Source organism: Cetorhinus maximus, chromosome 1, assembly GCF_964194155.1.
Source record: "Cetorhinus maximus chromosome 1, sCetMax3.hap1.1, whole genome shotgun sequence".
Classification (NCBI taxonomy): Eukaryota; Metazoa; Chordata; class Chondrichthyes; order Lamniformes; family Cetorhinidae; genus Cetorhinus; species Cetorhinus maximus.
The window spans coordinates 98,044,601-98,057,875 of NC_135879.1; the positions used below are offsets into that span (position 1 = coordinate 98,044,601).

At 41.6% G+C, this 13,275-nt stretch overlaps 1 protein-coding gene across 2 annotated transcripts in view; it reads right to left on the reverse strand.

Annotated features, from left to right (window-relative positions):
- Positions 1-13,275, reverse strand: part of LOC144682046 (coiled-coil domain-containing protein 158-like) — a 200,675-nt gene that overhangs the window by 67,714 nt on the left and 119,686 nt on the right. For both annotated transcript variants that reach the window (XM_078544325.1, XM_078544317.1), the window contains exons 13-15: positions 12,046-12,561; positions 6,698-6,887; positions 1,162-1,314 (exon numbers count right to left, since the gene is read on the reverse strand). In XM_078544325.1, coding sequence (XP_078400451.1) covers positions 1,162-1,314; positions 6,698-6,887; positions 12,046-12,561 — 859 coding nt within the window. The remainder of the gene's footprint in view (positions 1-1,161; positions 1,315-6,697; positions 6,888-12,045; positions 12,562-13,275) is intronic.

The following is a 13,275-nucleotide window of genomic DNA, read 5'->3' on the forward strand; positions in this document are numbered from 1 at the left end:
TGACTGAGGATTAGAAAAGTACCAACAATTTTTGTTGGTATCCAGTAGATAATTTTTCTTCAGATTCTTCAAAGTACAGGAGAGTTCAACTATTCAAAATATATCAGGCCCTGAATTTTTAAAGGGATTATCCCAATTTCCTGCCATACCTTCAGTGTAAGATTGTTGGAGCTTTCTTAGAAATAGCATAGATGACCCTTTCCAGTCAATTCTCCGAGAGTGACAGCAACCTTCCACCAAAATTATGGCAGGGGATTACAAAAACCCAACATTCTCTCCCCATATAAATTCAGGGCCACAAATTGCAAATTTAGAATTGTGTAATTAAATCAGAAAATATCAGAAATGCAGACCATGTCAGCCAGTGTCTGAAAGGGAAAAATAGGATACCCTTCATCTGAAATCTTCTAGAGACAAACTGACCATCATTAATTCCAGCATTTTCTGTAATTCACAGTTCCCATTGAGTTTTCCCTTCTCAGGAAGACACAAAAGGATTGCAATCACATCACTGTATTGTGGGATATTGCAAGAGTATTAAAGTATAAAGGGATATGGAACACATGCTGCAATGTGGTCAGAGAATTACCAGATCTCTTCCAGTTACAGTACTACAAATTTTAGTGGTTTCACTGGAAGACAAAACATTAAAAAAGTTTAGCATTTTCAGGATGTTAAAAGTAATGCTTCTTGTTTGGCTAATGGCATGTCCATAGGGAGATTACTTGAATGTGCATGTTATTTAACAGTTATCAAAGGCCCAAATATTTGAATCATATTTTTTTTTGGCAAATCACCACAGTGCATCCACTATACAAGTAAATGACATTTTCAGGAAAAAAGCATGGTACAACAAAGTAGCTTGTACATACAATAATATAAAAGCAAAATACTGCGGGTTCTGGAAATCTGAAATAAAGACAGAAAACGCTGGAAAAACTCAGCAGGTCTGATAGCATCCATGGAGAGAGAAACAGAGTTAACATTTCGAGTCTGTATGATTTCTTCAGAGCTTCTTCACAGCTCTGAAGAAGGATCATACAGACTCGAAACGTTAACTCTCTCCACAGATGCTGTCAGACCTGCTGAGTTTTTCCAGAATTTTCTGTTTTTATTATTGTATATACAATAGTCTAGCAAATATGGACTAAAGATTGGTACCATGGGTATCGGCTCCTTCGAGTACTTTCATTGCTTCTCTGGTTTGTTCAAGATCATTTTGGGTTGATTTCAGCTGAGCTTTAAGTTTGTTTGTAGCCCAATCGTATTCTTCCGTTTTGCAAGTGTAGCTCCTCTGCAAATTATTGTACTCCTCTACAATCAACCAATAAAGAGCTAAATCATAAACTCAAATAAACAAATAACATTTGAACTTTTAAGTATTCAACAGTCCTTATTTGATATATTTCACATTTATACAACAAAGCACAAAATCAAAGCATTGCAACACAGTAACAGACCATCTGCTTCTTTAAAATGTATTTCCCATCACTAGGTTTTTTCAAGTGCTTCATAGGGCAGAATCTTCAGATTGGCGTGCGGGTAAAATGACACATGGTGACTTCGGGAATGATGTTACCGTGCGTCATTCCGATCTTTAGTTTGGTGGGCGCGCAGCAGAGTCGGCTGCGCACCCGCCGAACTGTCAAAGGCCTGTTAAGGCCATTAATAAACTATTTGAAGTAATTATCAGGACTGTCCGTCCAACCTTAAGGTTGGCGGGCAGACAAAGAGCCCAGGCGGCCTTTGCATTTTTCATGAAACCTCATCCACAGGCAGGGTGAGGTTTCATGAAGGTTTTATTAATTCAATAAAAATTTCCATGAAAATTCATAAACATGTCCCAGCTCATGTGACACCGTCACATGAGGGGACATGGCTGAATAATTTTATTTTTTATTTTTTTCAATGTTTTATTATGAAATTAATCTCCGTGCCTCAGGGAGATTTCTGCGTTCTTTTGCACACATGCGCGAAAGAGTGCAGGCCCTGACTCTCTCTCCTCACCCCGCCCGCACAGGTAGCGCTGAGTGCTACCCGGCACACGTCAAGCTGGACGGGCCTTAATTGGCCCGCCCATGTAAAATGGCGGCACGTAACCGATCCAGGTGGTAATCGGCTCCGCACCCACTGCGCTCACTCCGACAGGGAGAATTCTCCCCACAATTTCATTCAGTATTACAGGCTCCTTGGTTTATCAACCAACTAAAGCAAAACAAACAGAACTAAAATTTCCTAGCATGCGTGAAGGGAGCTGTCATATTTTTAACCTTCCAGCCCTCTAGTAAAATGTTTTTTGCTGCAGGAAAATTATGAAAAATTGTAGGAGGCCTTGCTATTTCTTCCTTGGTTCACCCCAGGCTTCTTGTTTAGAAACCAATGGGGTGCTAGTAATTTGTCCATTTCATTAAATAATAACCTCCACTCACTGTTCTGTTTTTCCTCTGGTACTGTATAACTTCAAGACCTAGTTTTCTCTTGAAAACTGAGGCAACGTATTTATTTAGTATCTCCCCTATCCCATCATTCTCCACAAGTTTGCCTACTTAGTGGCCCTAATTCTACCTATTACTACAAATATCCCTATGGAAAACATCATGGACGGAGATTTGTGCTCAGCAGGTGGGCGCGTGCCGGACCCACTCGAGCGTGAAATGACGCGCGTTGACATCAGCCAAGCGTGCTGACATCAACGCACAGTCACGCGATAGTTCAGTTGGCAGGCACGCGCCACAGTCGGCAGTGCACCCGGCGACAATTAAAAGGCCTGTTAAGGCCATTAAATAACCAATTAACTTAAATTTTTCACTGCCCGTCCAACCTAATGGTTGGCGGGCAGGCGAAAAGGCCAAGCGGCCTTTGCATTTTTTTTTTGGAAACCTCATCCATGGGCGGGATGAGGTTTCCAAAAGACAATAAAAATAAAAATTTTAAAATATAATTAATAATATGTCCCTGCACAGAGTCACATGAGGGGACATGTTTTATTGCATTTTTATTTTCTTTATTTTCTTTTTTAAAAACACTTCATCTCCCTGAGGCAACTTTGTGCCTCAGTGGGACTTTCAAACGCCCACTCTCGCGCACGCGTGAAGTTCATGCTTGGCCCGCTCATCCTCCTCCCCTCCCAACCCCCCCCCCCCCCCCCCCCACCACCGCCCAAGCAGCACTGAGTGCTGCTGCTTACGTTTGATGCGGGCCTTAATTGACCCACCAGCGTGAAATCACAGTCCAGTCCCAATCGCGGGTGGCAGTTGGCTTCCCGATCGCCCCCACCCACTCCCGCCGAGCCCGCCTGCCAAGGGCAAAATTCTGCTCCATACATTTTAGAATGTTCACTCTTACTCCCTCTCAGCCTTTATTATCTCCATTTTATGTTTCCTTTTCTCTTTATTGCCCTGGCTTCAATTTTTATTAATTGTCTTGTGAGCATTAAATGCTTCTTTTTAGATTCAAATTTGCTCTTGCATCCCTATTCATTGATGGAATACTAGAATATACTTGATTTGTATCTTTTCTAACTCCTGTTTAAATATTTCCCATTCCTAATCATTGGTTTATTTGCAAATTTCTCCTTCCATCTAATCTGGAAAAAGGTCCCTTATTATCTCATTATACTTCGCTTTTTCCCAGTCCCTTTCTTGTACTAATCCTAACTATATCATGGTCATTGTTTCCCAAACATTTTCCTACTTTTAGATTGACTATTTGGTCTGCTTCATTAGCCAGAACCAAGTTAAGAAATACAATCTTTTTTGCTGCAACAGATGAGAAAATAGACCCCCACCCACAGCAATAAAAGTTCTTTCTAGTCACAAACATTTTCCCTATTCCAAGCTTTTATTGGATAAGTTAGAAGTTAGGTGTAGAAATGTATTTGAATTGCTAATGAGTAAACGTGGATGCTGTTTTAGCATGTAAGGTGTGGAGGAAATTTTCATTTTTAGATAAGTGAAGGATTTGTTTGGATTTCAAAGGGATGTTAGAATGTTTACAACTAGCCAGATAAGCAAGGCCAAGCAGTGTGTTTATTTTTCCCAAAGGTTACTGACAATATTGGCAACATGAAAGTTTTTTATATTATGGGAAAAGTACATTTCCAAAGACATTTGGAACAATGGAATTCACAGATTAAAGAGAGAGAAACATACATAATGTGGAATGAAAGGCTATGTTTGAGGGGTGGGGGCATGTAAGATCTAACAGGAGTGTGTGAAACTGCCTTGAAGAAGCCTCCAGCCATTTTTGCAAAAGTCTGCTGTGTCTGGTAACTAAAATTCGAGAAACGCCTTTGGGAATTCCAATATCAAATGGGTACTGTGGTAACTTGCTGCCTTGCTTTTTACATTTAAAATCCATTTTGGACTGTTGCCTAAAGGTGCTGTGCAGTTGGGAGTCAGGTTATTTAGGAATTTTAGGATTTGTTATAGTATTAAGTAATTACAGTCTTATGTGTGTGCTTGAAATCTTTTCTTTTGTTAATAAATATTTTAATTTAATTTCTTAAATCTCTAAAGGTCTTAGTGGACTCATTACTTCTGAATTCAGTGCACACATCTTCTCGTAATAAATACAAATTGCAAACCTGTTGTGACAGCATGGCCAAGTTTCCGTTGTGGATTTGGTCTGCCTGGCACATGTCATCTGCCACATTATAACAGTGACACACAAAGGTTAATACACAAGATAAGGGCTCTTGGAGTTGTGAGTAATATATTAGCAAAGATAGAGAATTGGTTAATGGGCAGGAAGCAAAGAGTAGGGATAAATGAGGCATTCTCAGGTTGGCAGGCTGTAACTAGTAGAGTGCCACAAAGATCAGTGCAGGTCCTCAGCTATTCGCAATTACTTAGATGGAGAGACAGAGAGTTGAAGGGCAGAACATGCTTGAGGGGCTGAATAGTCCACTCATGTTCCTATTTCATATGTCCTGTCTATCCATCTCACTCCTGGTCCTAGCAGCCCAGGATTGTGAATTTTTACCTCATTCATCATTTCTGTAGCCACGCATTCACCTCTCTAATCTGGCTATCACATAGCATTGGTAGTAAACCTGAAATTACCTGTAATATTCTGCTTCTTACTTTCCAACTCCTGAAGCATTTTTTTTGTTGCCAATCCTGAATCCTGTCCTTGCCAATGTTGTTTATGTTGGTATGAACCATGGTTTACAGATGATTCGCCAACTTCTACACCTGCTTTCTAATGTCCTTTACCCTGGCATCTGGGAGATAGCACAGCATTCAGGGTTCACTGTCATAGAATTGAATGTCTAGTGTCCTCACGACTGGTTGCAGGTGCATTCTTGCATTCAACTCTCCTTCTCTGGGCAAACAAGGATTCTAAGCAGCTCACTGTTGCCCTTCCTGAGTCATCATCCTTGAAACATCTGTTCATTATTGAAAACTTACCTGTCAATACAGGGCCTCTTTCCACCTCATTGTACAATCACCAATCCTTCTACTCTATCACCTGAACTGTAAAGCAACTATTTCTTGAAATGTGCATTCCAGAAACCTCTCCCCTTCCATCTGGGGAGCAATAACTCCTGCTGCCTGTTCAGGCTCAATAACTTTAAGACTGAGTGAATACTGCAGGATACAGTTCCTATTAGTAGGTTTGCCTGAGATGCTCAAATCAACTCTCATATCTACCACAGCAACATTTGGAGAACACAAATCACCCCTGCCACTTAACCTTTCAAAACTTTTATCTTACTTATGTTACACAATGTGAAGATACTTAAGGAGATGGTCCTATCACTTTAAATAATATGATAAAATCCAGATTACTAATTCTCCAGCATGGTCCTTACTTTAACAAATACACAGCAGTTAACACAGTATGCAATTACATGGATGCATGGGTACGCCACCACCTTAAAACTGCCCACCAAGCCACACACATATGAACATACGAGTTAGGAGCAGGAGTAGGCCACTCGGCCCTTCAAGCCTGTTCTGCCATTCAATAAGATCATGGCTGATCTGACTGTAACCTCCCTGCTATCCCCGATAACCTTTCACCTCATTGTTTATCAAGAATCTATCTATCCCTGCCTTGAAAACATTCAAAGATTCTGCTTCCACTGCCTTTTGAGGAAGGGAGTTCCAAAGACTCATTACCCTCCGAGACAAAAAAATTCTTCTCATCTCTGTCTTAAATGGATAACTCTTTATTTTTAAACAGTGATCCCTAGTTCTACATTCTCCCACAAGAGGAAACATCCCTGACTTTGAATTACATCGCCGTCGCTGGGTCAAAATCCTGGAATTCCCTTCCTAACAGCACTGTGGATGTTCCTACACAACACGGACCGCAGAAGTTCAAGAAGGCAGCTCGCCACCACCTTTTCAATGGCAATTAGGGATGGGCAATAAATATTGGCCTAGCCAGCAATGCCCACAGCCCAAGAGCGAATAAATTTAAAAAAAATTATGTTCCATTTACAGCATTGGTTAACATTATCAAATAATTCACCAACAGCACTACTTTTCAATGAGATATTGATGAGGCCTCAGATATCATCAATTGCCTTGCAATCACAAAGATATCAAACTCATATTTATATGAACATGGAGTTTTGTTTACTTCGGGAGGATGGAAGAAGAATTTAAGACAATGCTGGGAAAACATGAGAGGCTCAATCAAGATCCAAAAGCCTTGAATTTGCCTTGTTGGCAGACTGTCCTCATACCTTTCAAATCAGCCATTTGGTTCTGGACGAGATTTAATTCCGTTGCAAGTACATCCTTTTCCTGTAACAAGTCTCTCAATTCAGACATTTGCTCAGTTGCAGAATTTACCAGCTTAATTTTCTCCTTTTCCAACTCAGAGAGGTGTGCCTTTAGCTCTTGCATTTGTGCATCTTTGTGTTCCAATTCAGTCTAACAGAAAACACAGTTATTAACAACAAATTGGATTAATGCAAAATGACAACCTATATGGGTGTACATGTATAAACATGCCTCTACCTGTTGTTCACTATTGCAGAAACAGCATGTTTATGTCATACTTCTAGTAACTTGCTACTTTTACCAACCTTTGTTTAGGAGCAAATTTATGCTAAATAAAGCAAAGTTCCTGCAGCTGACTCAAATGCAGATTTATTTCACCCAGTCACTCAAACTATCATAACAATACCAACAATCATACATATGTTTCACTGATATTTTACAATTGCAATGGTCAGCACACAGGGTTGTCTCAGAACAGAGTGCGGCAGAAACAGAGTGCAAAAGTTTGGTGCAAATGGGAGCCTTTGATAGGCGAGTAGTGGGTGTGTACAGTCTAAATGAAATTTAGTTTAACTTTTTAGTTTAACTTTTTGAATTTAATTTGAAACTTCAAAAGCTCTAAAGGAAACTGCAGGATGGCCAAATTTAACAGCGAAGGCCTGGCAGTGGCAGTTATTTGTCAATGAGTTGTGATTGTCTGAATAGGTGCTAATAATTGTGAGTAGGAAGCTGAATCAGTAACGTACGGGTAGTGGGTTAAACTGAGAAATTTTGTTCGTACTGTAATAAATAGAGGCACAGTAGGGCACCTCAGTCCATTGAATGCAAATCTTGTGCCACTGAGAACTACAGGGCATTTTTCGTGTCCTAGACGACCACATGTGCAGGAAAAATTGTCAGCTGGAGGAGCTCAAACTCTGGGGGTAGAGTTTTCCCCTGTCGGGGGTGGTTGTGCGGGGGCGGGCGTGGACGCAATCGGCACCCCTGATCAGGTCCGCGCCACCATTTTACATGGGTGGGCCAATTAAGGCCCGCCCAGTGTGACACGTGCCCAGCAGCGCTGTGCGCTCCCTGCGCGGGTGGAGGGGGGGTTCCCTGAGTCAGGAGTGCATGCACGCAAAAGAGCGCAGAAATCTCTCTGAGGCACAAAGGTGACTCAGGAAGATTAGTTTAAAGTTTCTAAAGTTTAATAAAGGAAAAGAAAATCTTTAGACCATGTCCCCTCATTTGAATCTGTCACGTGAGCTGGGATATGTGTATTAATTTTATTAAAAATTTTTCCAAGATTTCAAAGACATTAATGAAATCTCATCCCACCAGTGGATGAGGTTTCATGAAAAATGTGAAGGCTGCCTGGGCTCTTCGCCTGCCCGCCAACAGACCTTTGACAGTTTGGCGCACGCGCAGCCAATTCGGCTGCGTGCCTGCCAAACTGAAAATCTAAATGACGCTCGGTAATGTCGGCAAGCAAGCCCGACGTCACCCCATGTCATTTTATGCCTCGGCGAGCGGGCCCCGCTCACCAAGCTGAAAATTCTCCCCTAGGTTTTGCTTATTGAGCAGCACCTGACGTCACAGTGCTATATCCAGAAGGCTGACTGGATAGCAGGTTTCTGCAGGTGGTCACCCTGCAGCTTATGGATGTGCAGGCAGAAAGTCTGGCAGCTAAGGAGGTCTAGGCCGATAGTACAGGAGTCTCATGAGTGCAAAATGCCCACTAACCTAAAAGTTAATGTGTGTGGAGGTGGAAGACACAAGCATTGTTCTTAATTAATATTTTGCGTCTCTTCACAAAGAGGACAATGTTGTGGACATTGTAGTTAATAAGGGGGAGTGTGAAATATTGGATGGGATAAACACAGAAGGGGAGGAAATATTAAGCGGTTAGCATCTTTGTAAGTGGACAAATCCCCAGGCCTGGATGAAATGTTTTCCACACTGCCAAGTGAAGCAACAGAGGAAGTAGCAGAGGCTCTGACCATTTTCCATTCCTCTCTGGCTATAGGCACCATTGCAAAGGACCGCTACATTCTATTATTATTTAAAAAGGGAGTCAGGCCAGTCAGCCTAACGTTGGTAGTGGGTTAATTATTGGAAAAGACTGGCAAGTCCTTTAACTAGGGTGGTATAGAGGGCTTTAAACTAAATAGTGGGGTCAAAGAGATCATGTGAGAGGGGATGTCACAAATCAAATGGAAGCAATAAGGTAATACAGCAAGATAAAGATTTGGGTAATGATAACCAGAGTGTGATAGGAAGGGACAGAGCATACAAACTTAAGAGTGCACCGGTAGAAAAGGTCAGAGATTGCAGAAACAGTAATAAGACACAGTTAAAGGCTCTGCATCTAAATGTGCGCAGCATTCATAACAAGATGGATGAATTGTTAGCACTGATAGAAATAAATATATATGACCTGATAGTCATTACAGAGACATGGTCGCAAGGTGGCCAAGGCTGGGACCTGAATCTTGAAGGGTATTTGACATTTCGAAAGACAGAAAGCTAGGAAAAGGTGATGAGGTAGCTCTGTTAATTAGGATATCTGTAAAAATGGGAGCAGTCAGACTAGGACTTAGGAGCAGGAGTAGGCCATTTAGCCCTTCAAACCTGCTCCGCCATTCAATAAGATCATGGCTGATTTGATTGTGGTTTCAACTCCAGTTTCCTGTCTGCCCCCATAACCATTGACTTCCTTGTCTATCAAAAGTCTATCAAAAACCTATCTAACTCAGCCTTGAATAAATTCAATGACCCAGCCTCCACTGCTTTCTGGGGAGGGGAATTCCACAGACTAACAACCCCCTGGAGTAAAAATTTCTCCTCATCTCAGTCTTAAAAAGGAGACCTCTTATTCTTAAACTGGGGATGGGGTGGGGGGAGGGGGCAGTGGTGGGGGAGAAATGATAGAAAATGGGATAAAAGGGGGGATAAAAAAAGGGATAAAACAATGAATAAAAACAAAAATAAATAAAAATAAAAATGAGTGGATAAAAAGTAAAAATGAATGTAGAAAAAAGGGGATAAAAAAGGGGTGAGGATAGAGGAGAGGGTTCATGGTCTGAAGTTGTTGAACTCAATATTGAGTCCGGAAGGCTGTAAAGTGCCTAATCAGAAGATGAGGTGCTGTTCCTCCAGTTTGCGTTAAGCTTCACTGGAACATTGCAGCAGGCCAAGGACGGACATGTGAGCATGAGAGCAGGATGGTGTGTTGAAATGCAACAGGAAGGTCTGGGTCACGCTTGCAGACAGACCAAAGGCGGTCACCCAGTCTGCATTTGGTTTCCCCAATGCAGAGGAGACCACACTGGGAGCAGCAAATGCAGTAGACTAAATTGAGGGAAGTGCAAGTGATGGGCTGCTTCACCTGAAAGGAGTGTTTGTTCCCTTGGATGGTGAGGAGGGAGGAGGTAAAGGGGCAGGTGTTGCACCTTCTGCGATTGTATGGCAAGGTGCCATGGGAAGGGGATGAGGTGTTGGCAGTAATGGAGGAGTGGGCCAGGGTGTCACAGAGGGAACAGTCTCTATGGAATGCCGCCAGGGGGGGTGAATGGAAGATGTGTTTGGTGGTGGCATCACGCTGGAGTTGGCGGGAGTGCCAGAGGATGATACTTTGAATGAGGAGGCTGGTGGGGTGAAAAGTGAGGACAAGGGGAACCTTGTCATGATTTTGGGAGGGAGGGGAAGGTGCGAGGGCAGAGGCGCAAAAGATGAGTTGGACACGGTTGAGGGCCCTGTCAACCACAGTTGTGGGGGGGGATCCTCAGTTAAGAAAGAAGGAAGACATGTCAGAAGAACTGTTTTGGAAAGTGGCATCATCAGAACAGATGCAACGGAGGCGAAGGAACTGAGAGAATGGGATGGTGTCCTTACAGGAAGCAGAGTGTGAGGAGCTGCAGTCAAGGTAGCCGTGGGAGTTGGTGGGCTTGTAATGAATATTGGTGGACAGTCTATCACCATAAATGGAGACAGAGAGGTCAAGGAAGGGAAAGGAAGTGTCAGAGATGGACCATGTGAAGATGATAGAGAGGTGGAAATTGGAAGCAAAATTGATAAATTTTTCCAGGTCCAGACGAGAGCATGAAGCAGCACCAAAACAATGATCGATGTACTGAAAAAGAGTTGTGGGAGGGGGCCTGAGTAGGACTGGAACAAGGAATGCTCCACATACCCTATAAAAAGACAGGCATAACTGGGGCCTAAGTGGGCACTCATAGCCACGCCTTTTATTTGGAGGAAGGTGAGACAAGTTTAAGGAAAAATTGTTCAGTGAGAGAACAAGTTCAGCCAGGTGGTAGAGAGCAGTGGTGGATGGGGATTGTTAGGGCCTCTGTTCAAGGGAGAAGCGGAGAGCCCTTAGACCATCCTGGTGGGGGATGGAGGTGTAGAGGGATTGAACGTCCATGGTGAAGAGGAGGCGGTTAGGGCCAGGGAACTGGAAATTGTTGATATGACATAGAGCTTCGGAGGAATCATGGATGTAGGTGGGAAGAGACTGGACAAGGGGAGAGAGAACGGAGACAAGATGGGAAGAAATGAGTTCCGTGGGGCAGGAACAGGCTGACACAATCAGTCTACCGGGACAGTCCTGTTTGTGGATTTTGGGAAGGAGGTAGAAGGGGGCTCTCCAGGTTGGGAGACAATGAGGTCTATTTTGCTTTAATGAGACCTTTTTAAAAAAACAAAAAGCACTGGGATTCATTTCCAGAGAGATAAGAAGTTATGTTAAACATACATAGAACTTTGGTTAGACCACACTTGGAGTGTTGTTTACATTTCTTGTCTCTGGACTATAGAAAGAATATAGAGATGCTGAAGAAGATGTAAAAAAGATTAACAAGGAAGTTATACCTATCAAGACAAACTGAATGGGCTGGAGCTCTTTTATCTAGAAAAGCCAAGACTGAAGGGTGAGCTGATAGATGCTAGATAATTATGAAAGGGTTTAAGGTCAACATAGAGAAAGTATTTTCAGTTGTAGAGGGTCCAAAACTAGGAGACATAAACGTAAAAGATAGTCACTGATAGATCTAATTGGAAAGTCAGAAGCATCTTCTTTACACGGGGTGTGATTAGAATATGGAACTCAGTACATGGAAAAGTTGAGGCGAATAGCATTAATGTATTTAAGAGGAAGCTATAATATATATATATATATATATATATACACACATAGAAACACACGAGGGAGAAAGAAATAGAAAGTCATGCTGATAAGGTTAAAGAGAGGTGGGACAAGACTTATGTGATACATAAAGAAGTTGACCCGAATGGCCTGTTTCTGACTATATAATATTTCTTATCTGACCTTTAACTCTTGAATCTTCTGGTTTTGGCAATCTACTTCTGTCTGAAGTTGTTTTCTTTCAAGCTGCAGTGCCTCAGTTGCACAACTCTGTTGCGATGTCATTTCAGAAATGCTTTCCATTTCTTGTCGTAGATTAGAAAGTATCTTGTTTTTCTCATTCAACTCCATTTTCACTGAATCATTATCACTCTGCATTTTCTTTAAGTGGGTAACAGCTTCTTCAAACTGATCGCAAATGGTCTCTTCTGCTATTTTCATCCTATGAATTTTTTGGCACTTATCTTCAATTTCATGTTGCAGTTTACTTTTTTCTTTGGCTTCATTTTCCAAACATCTTTCCTTTTCTTTTATTGATTCCTTCAACTGACAAATGGTTGTTTCTGTTTTGTCAAGTTGCTGGTTCTTCTGATTCAGCTCCTGTCCAGTTTTATAAAGGTGTTCCTCACAGATCTCATATTGTTTGACTATGGTCTTGATTTTTTCTTGGTCTTCAGTCCTTTGCTCCTCTAATGCTGCCTTTGATTGAACAAGGAAAAGAAATGGTGAAACTATCTAAAAGCATTTTTATTCTAAAAGAATCCTATTGATTTCAACCTTATAGTATGGGCCATGTTCTTTTTCCTAATTTCTCAATGCATCAAAAAATCTCTTGTAAATTTTGAAGCAAATGTTCTGGCACTATTCATTACCAATACATTCTCAGTCTTTGCCAACATAAGTGGTAGAGGTGGAATAAAACTGTTCCAGTGTGGAAGAGACTGTTTTTTTTTTTCTCTCTGGCCACTGGAAGTGATATTCAAAAGTCTGTCCTGACCTGCATTCAGAAAATTGGTCCTTTGCATGTTCTACTCTCTGCAATGTTTCTGCTTTGAGATTTACACTGCCAACCCCACACTTAAAGAATGTCTTGTGGTTAGAGAAAATGTTTTCCAAACTTAGTCTTATACCATAAAAACCCGTGGGAACAATAAAGAAAAACTTTATAATCTTCCATATTTAGAAGGAACAAAGAAGCACTTCAAGGCCCCATAACAGAATATGTAAAATTTGAACCTATGGCATGTATGATAGAGGACTTCTTACTTAAAGCAAGAACAATACAACACTTTCAGGCAAGAGATTACATAAGTGACTGCTGCAAATTCAACTTCTCGGCTAGGCCTTTTGTGACAGATTAGTTTTGTCATATGAAATGCTACCTAAAATACATGATACAAGCTTAAATGGCCT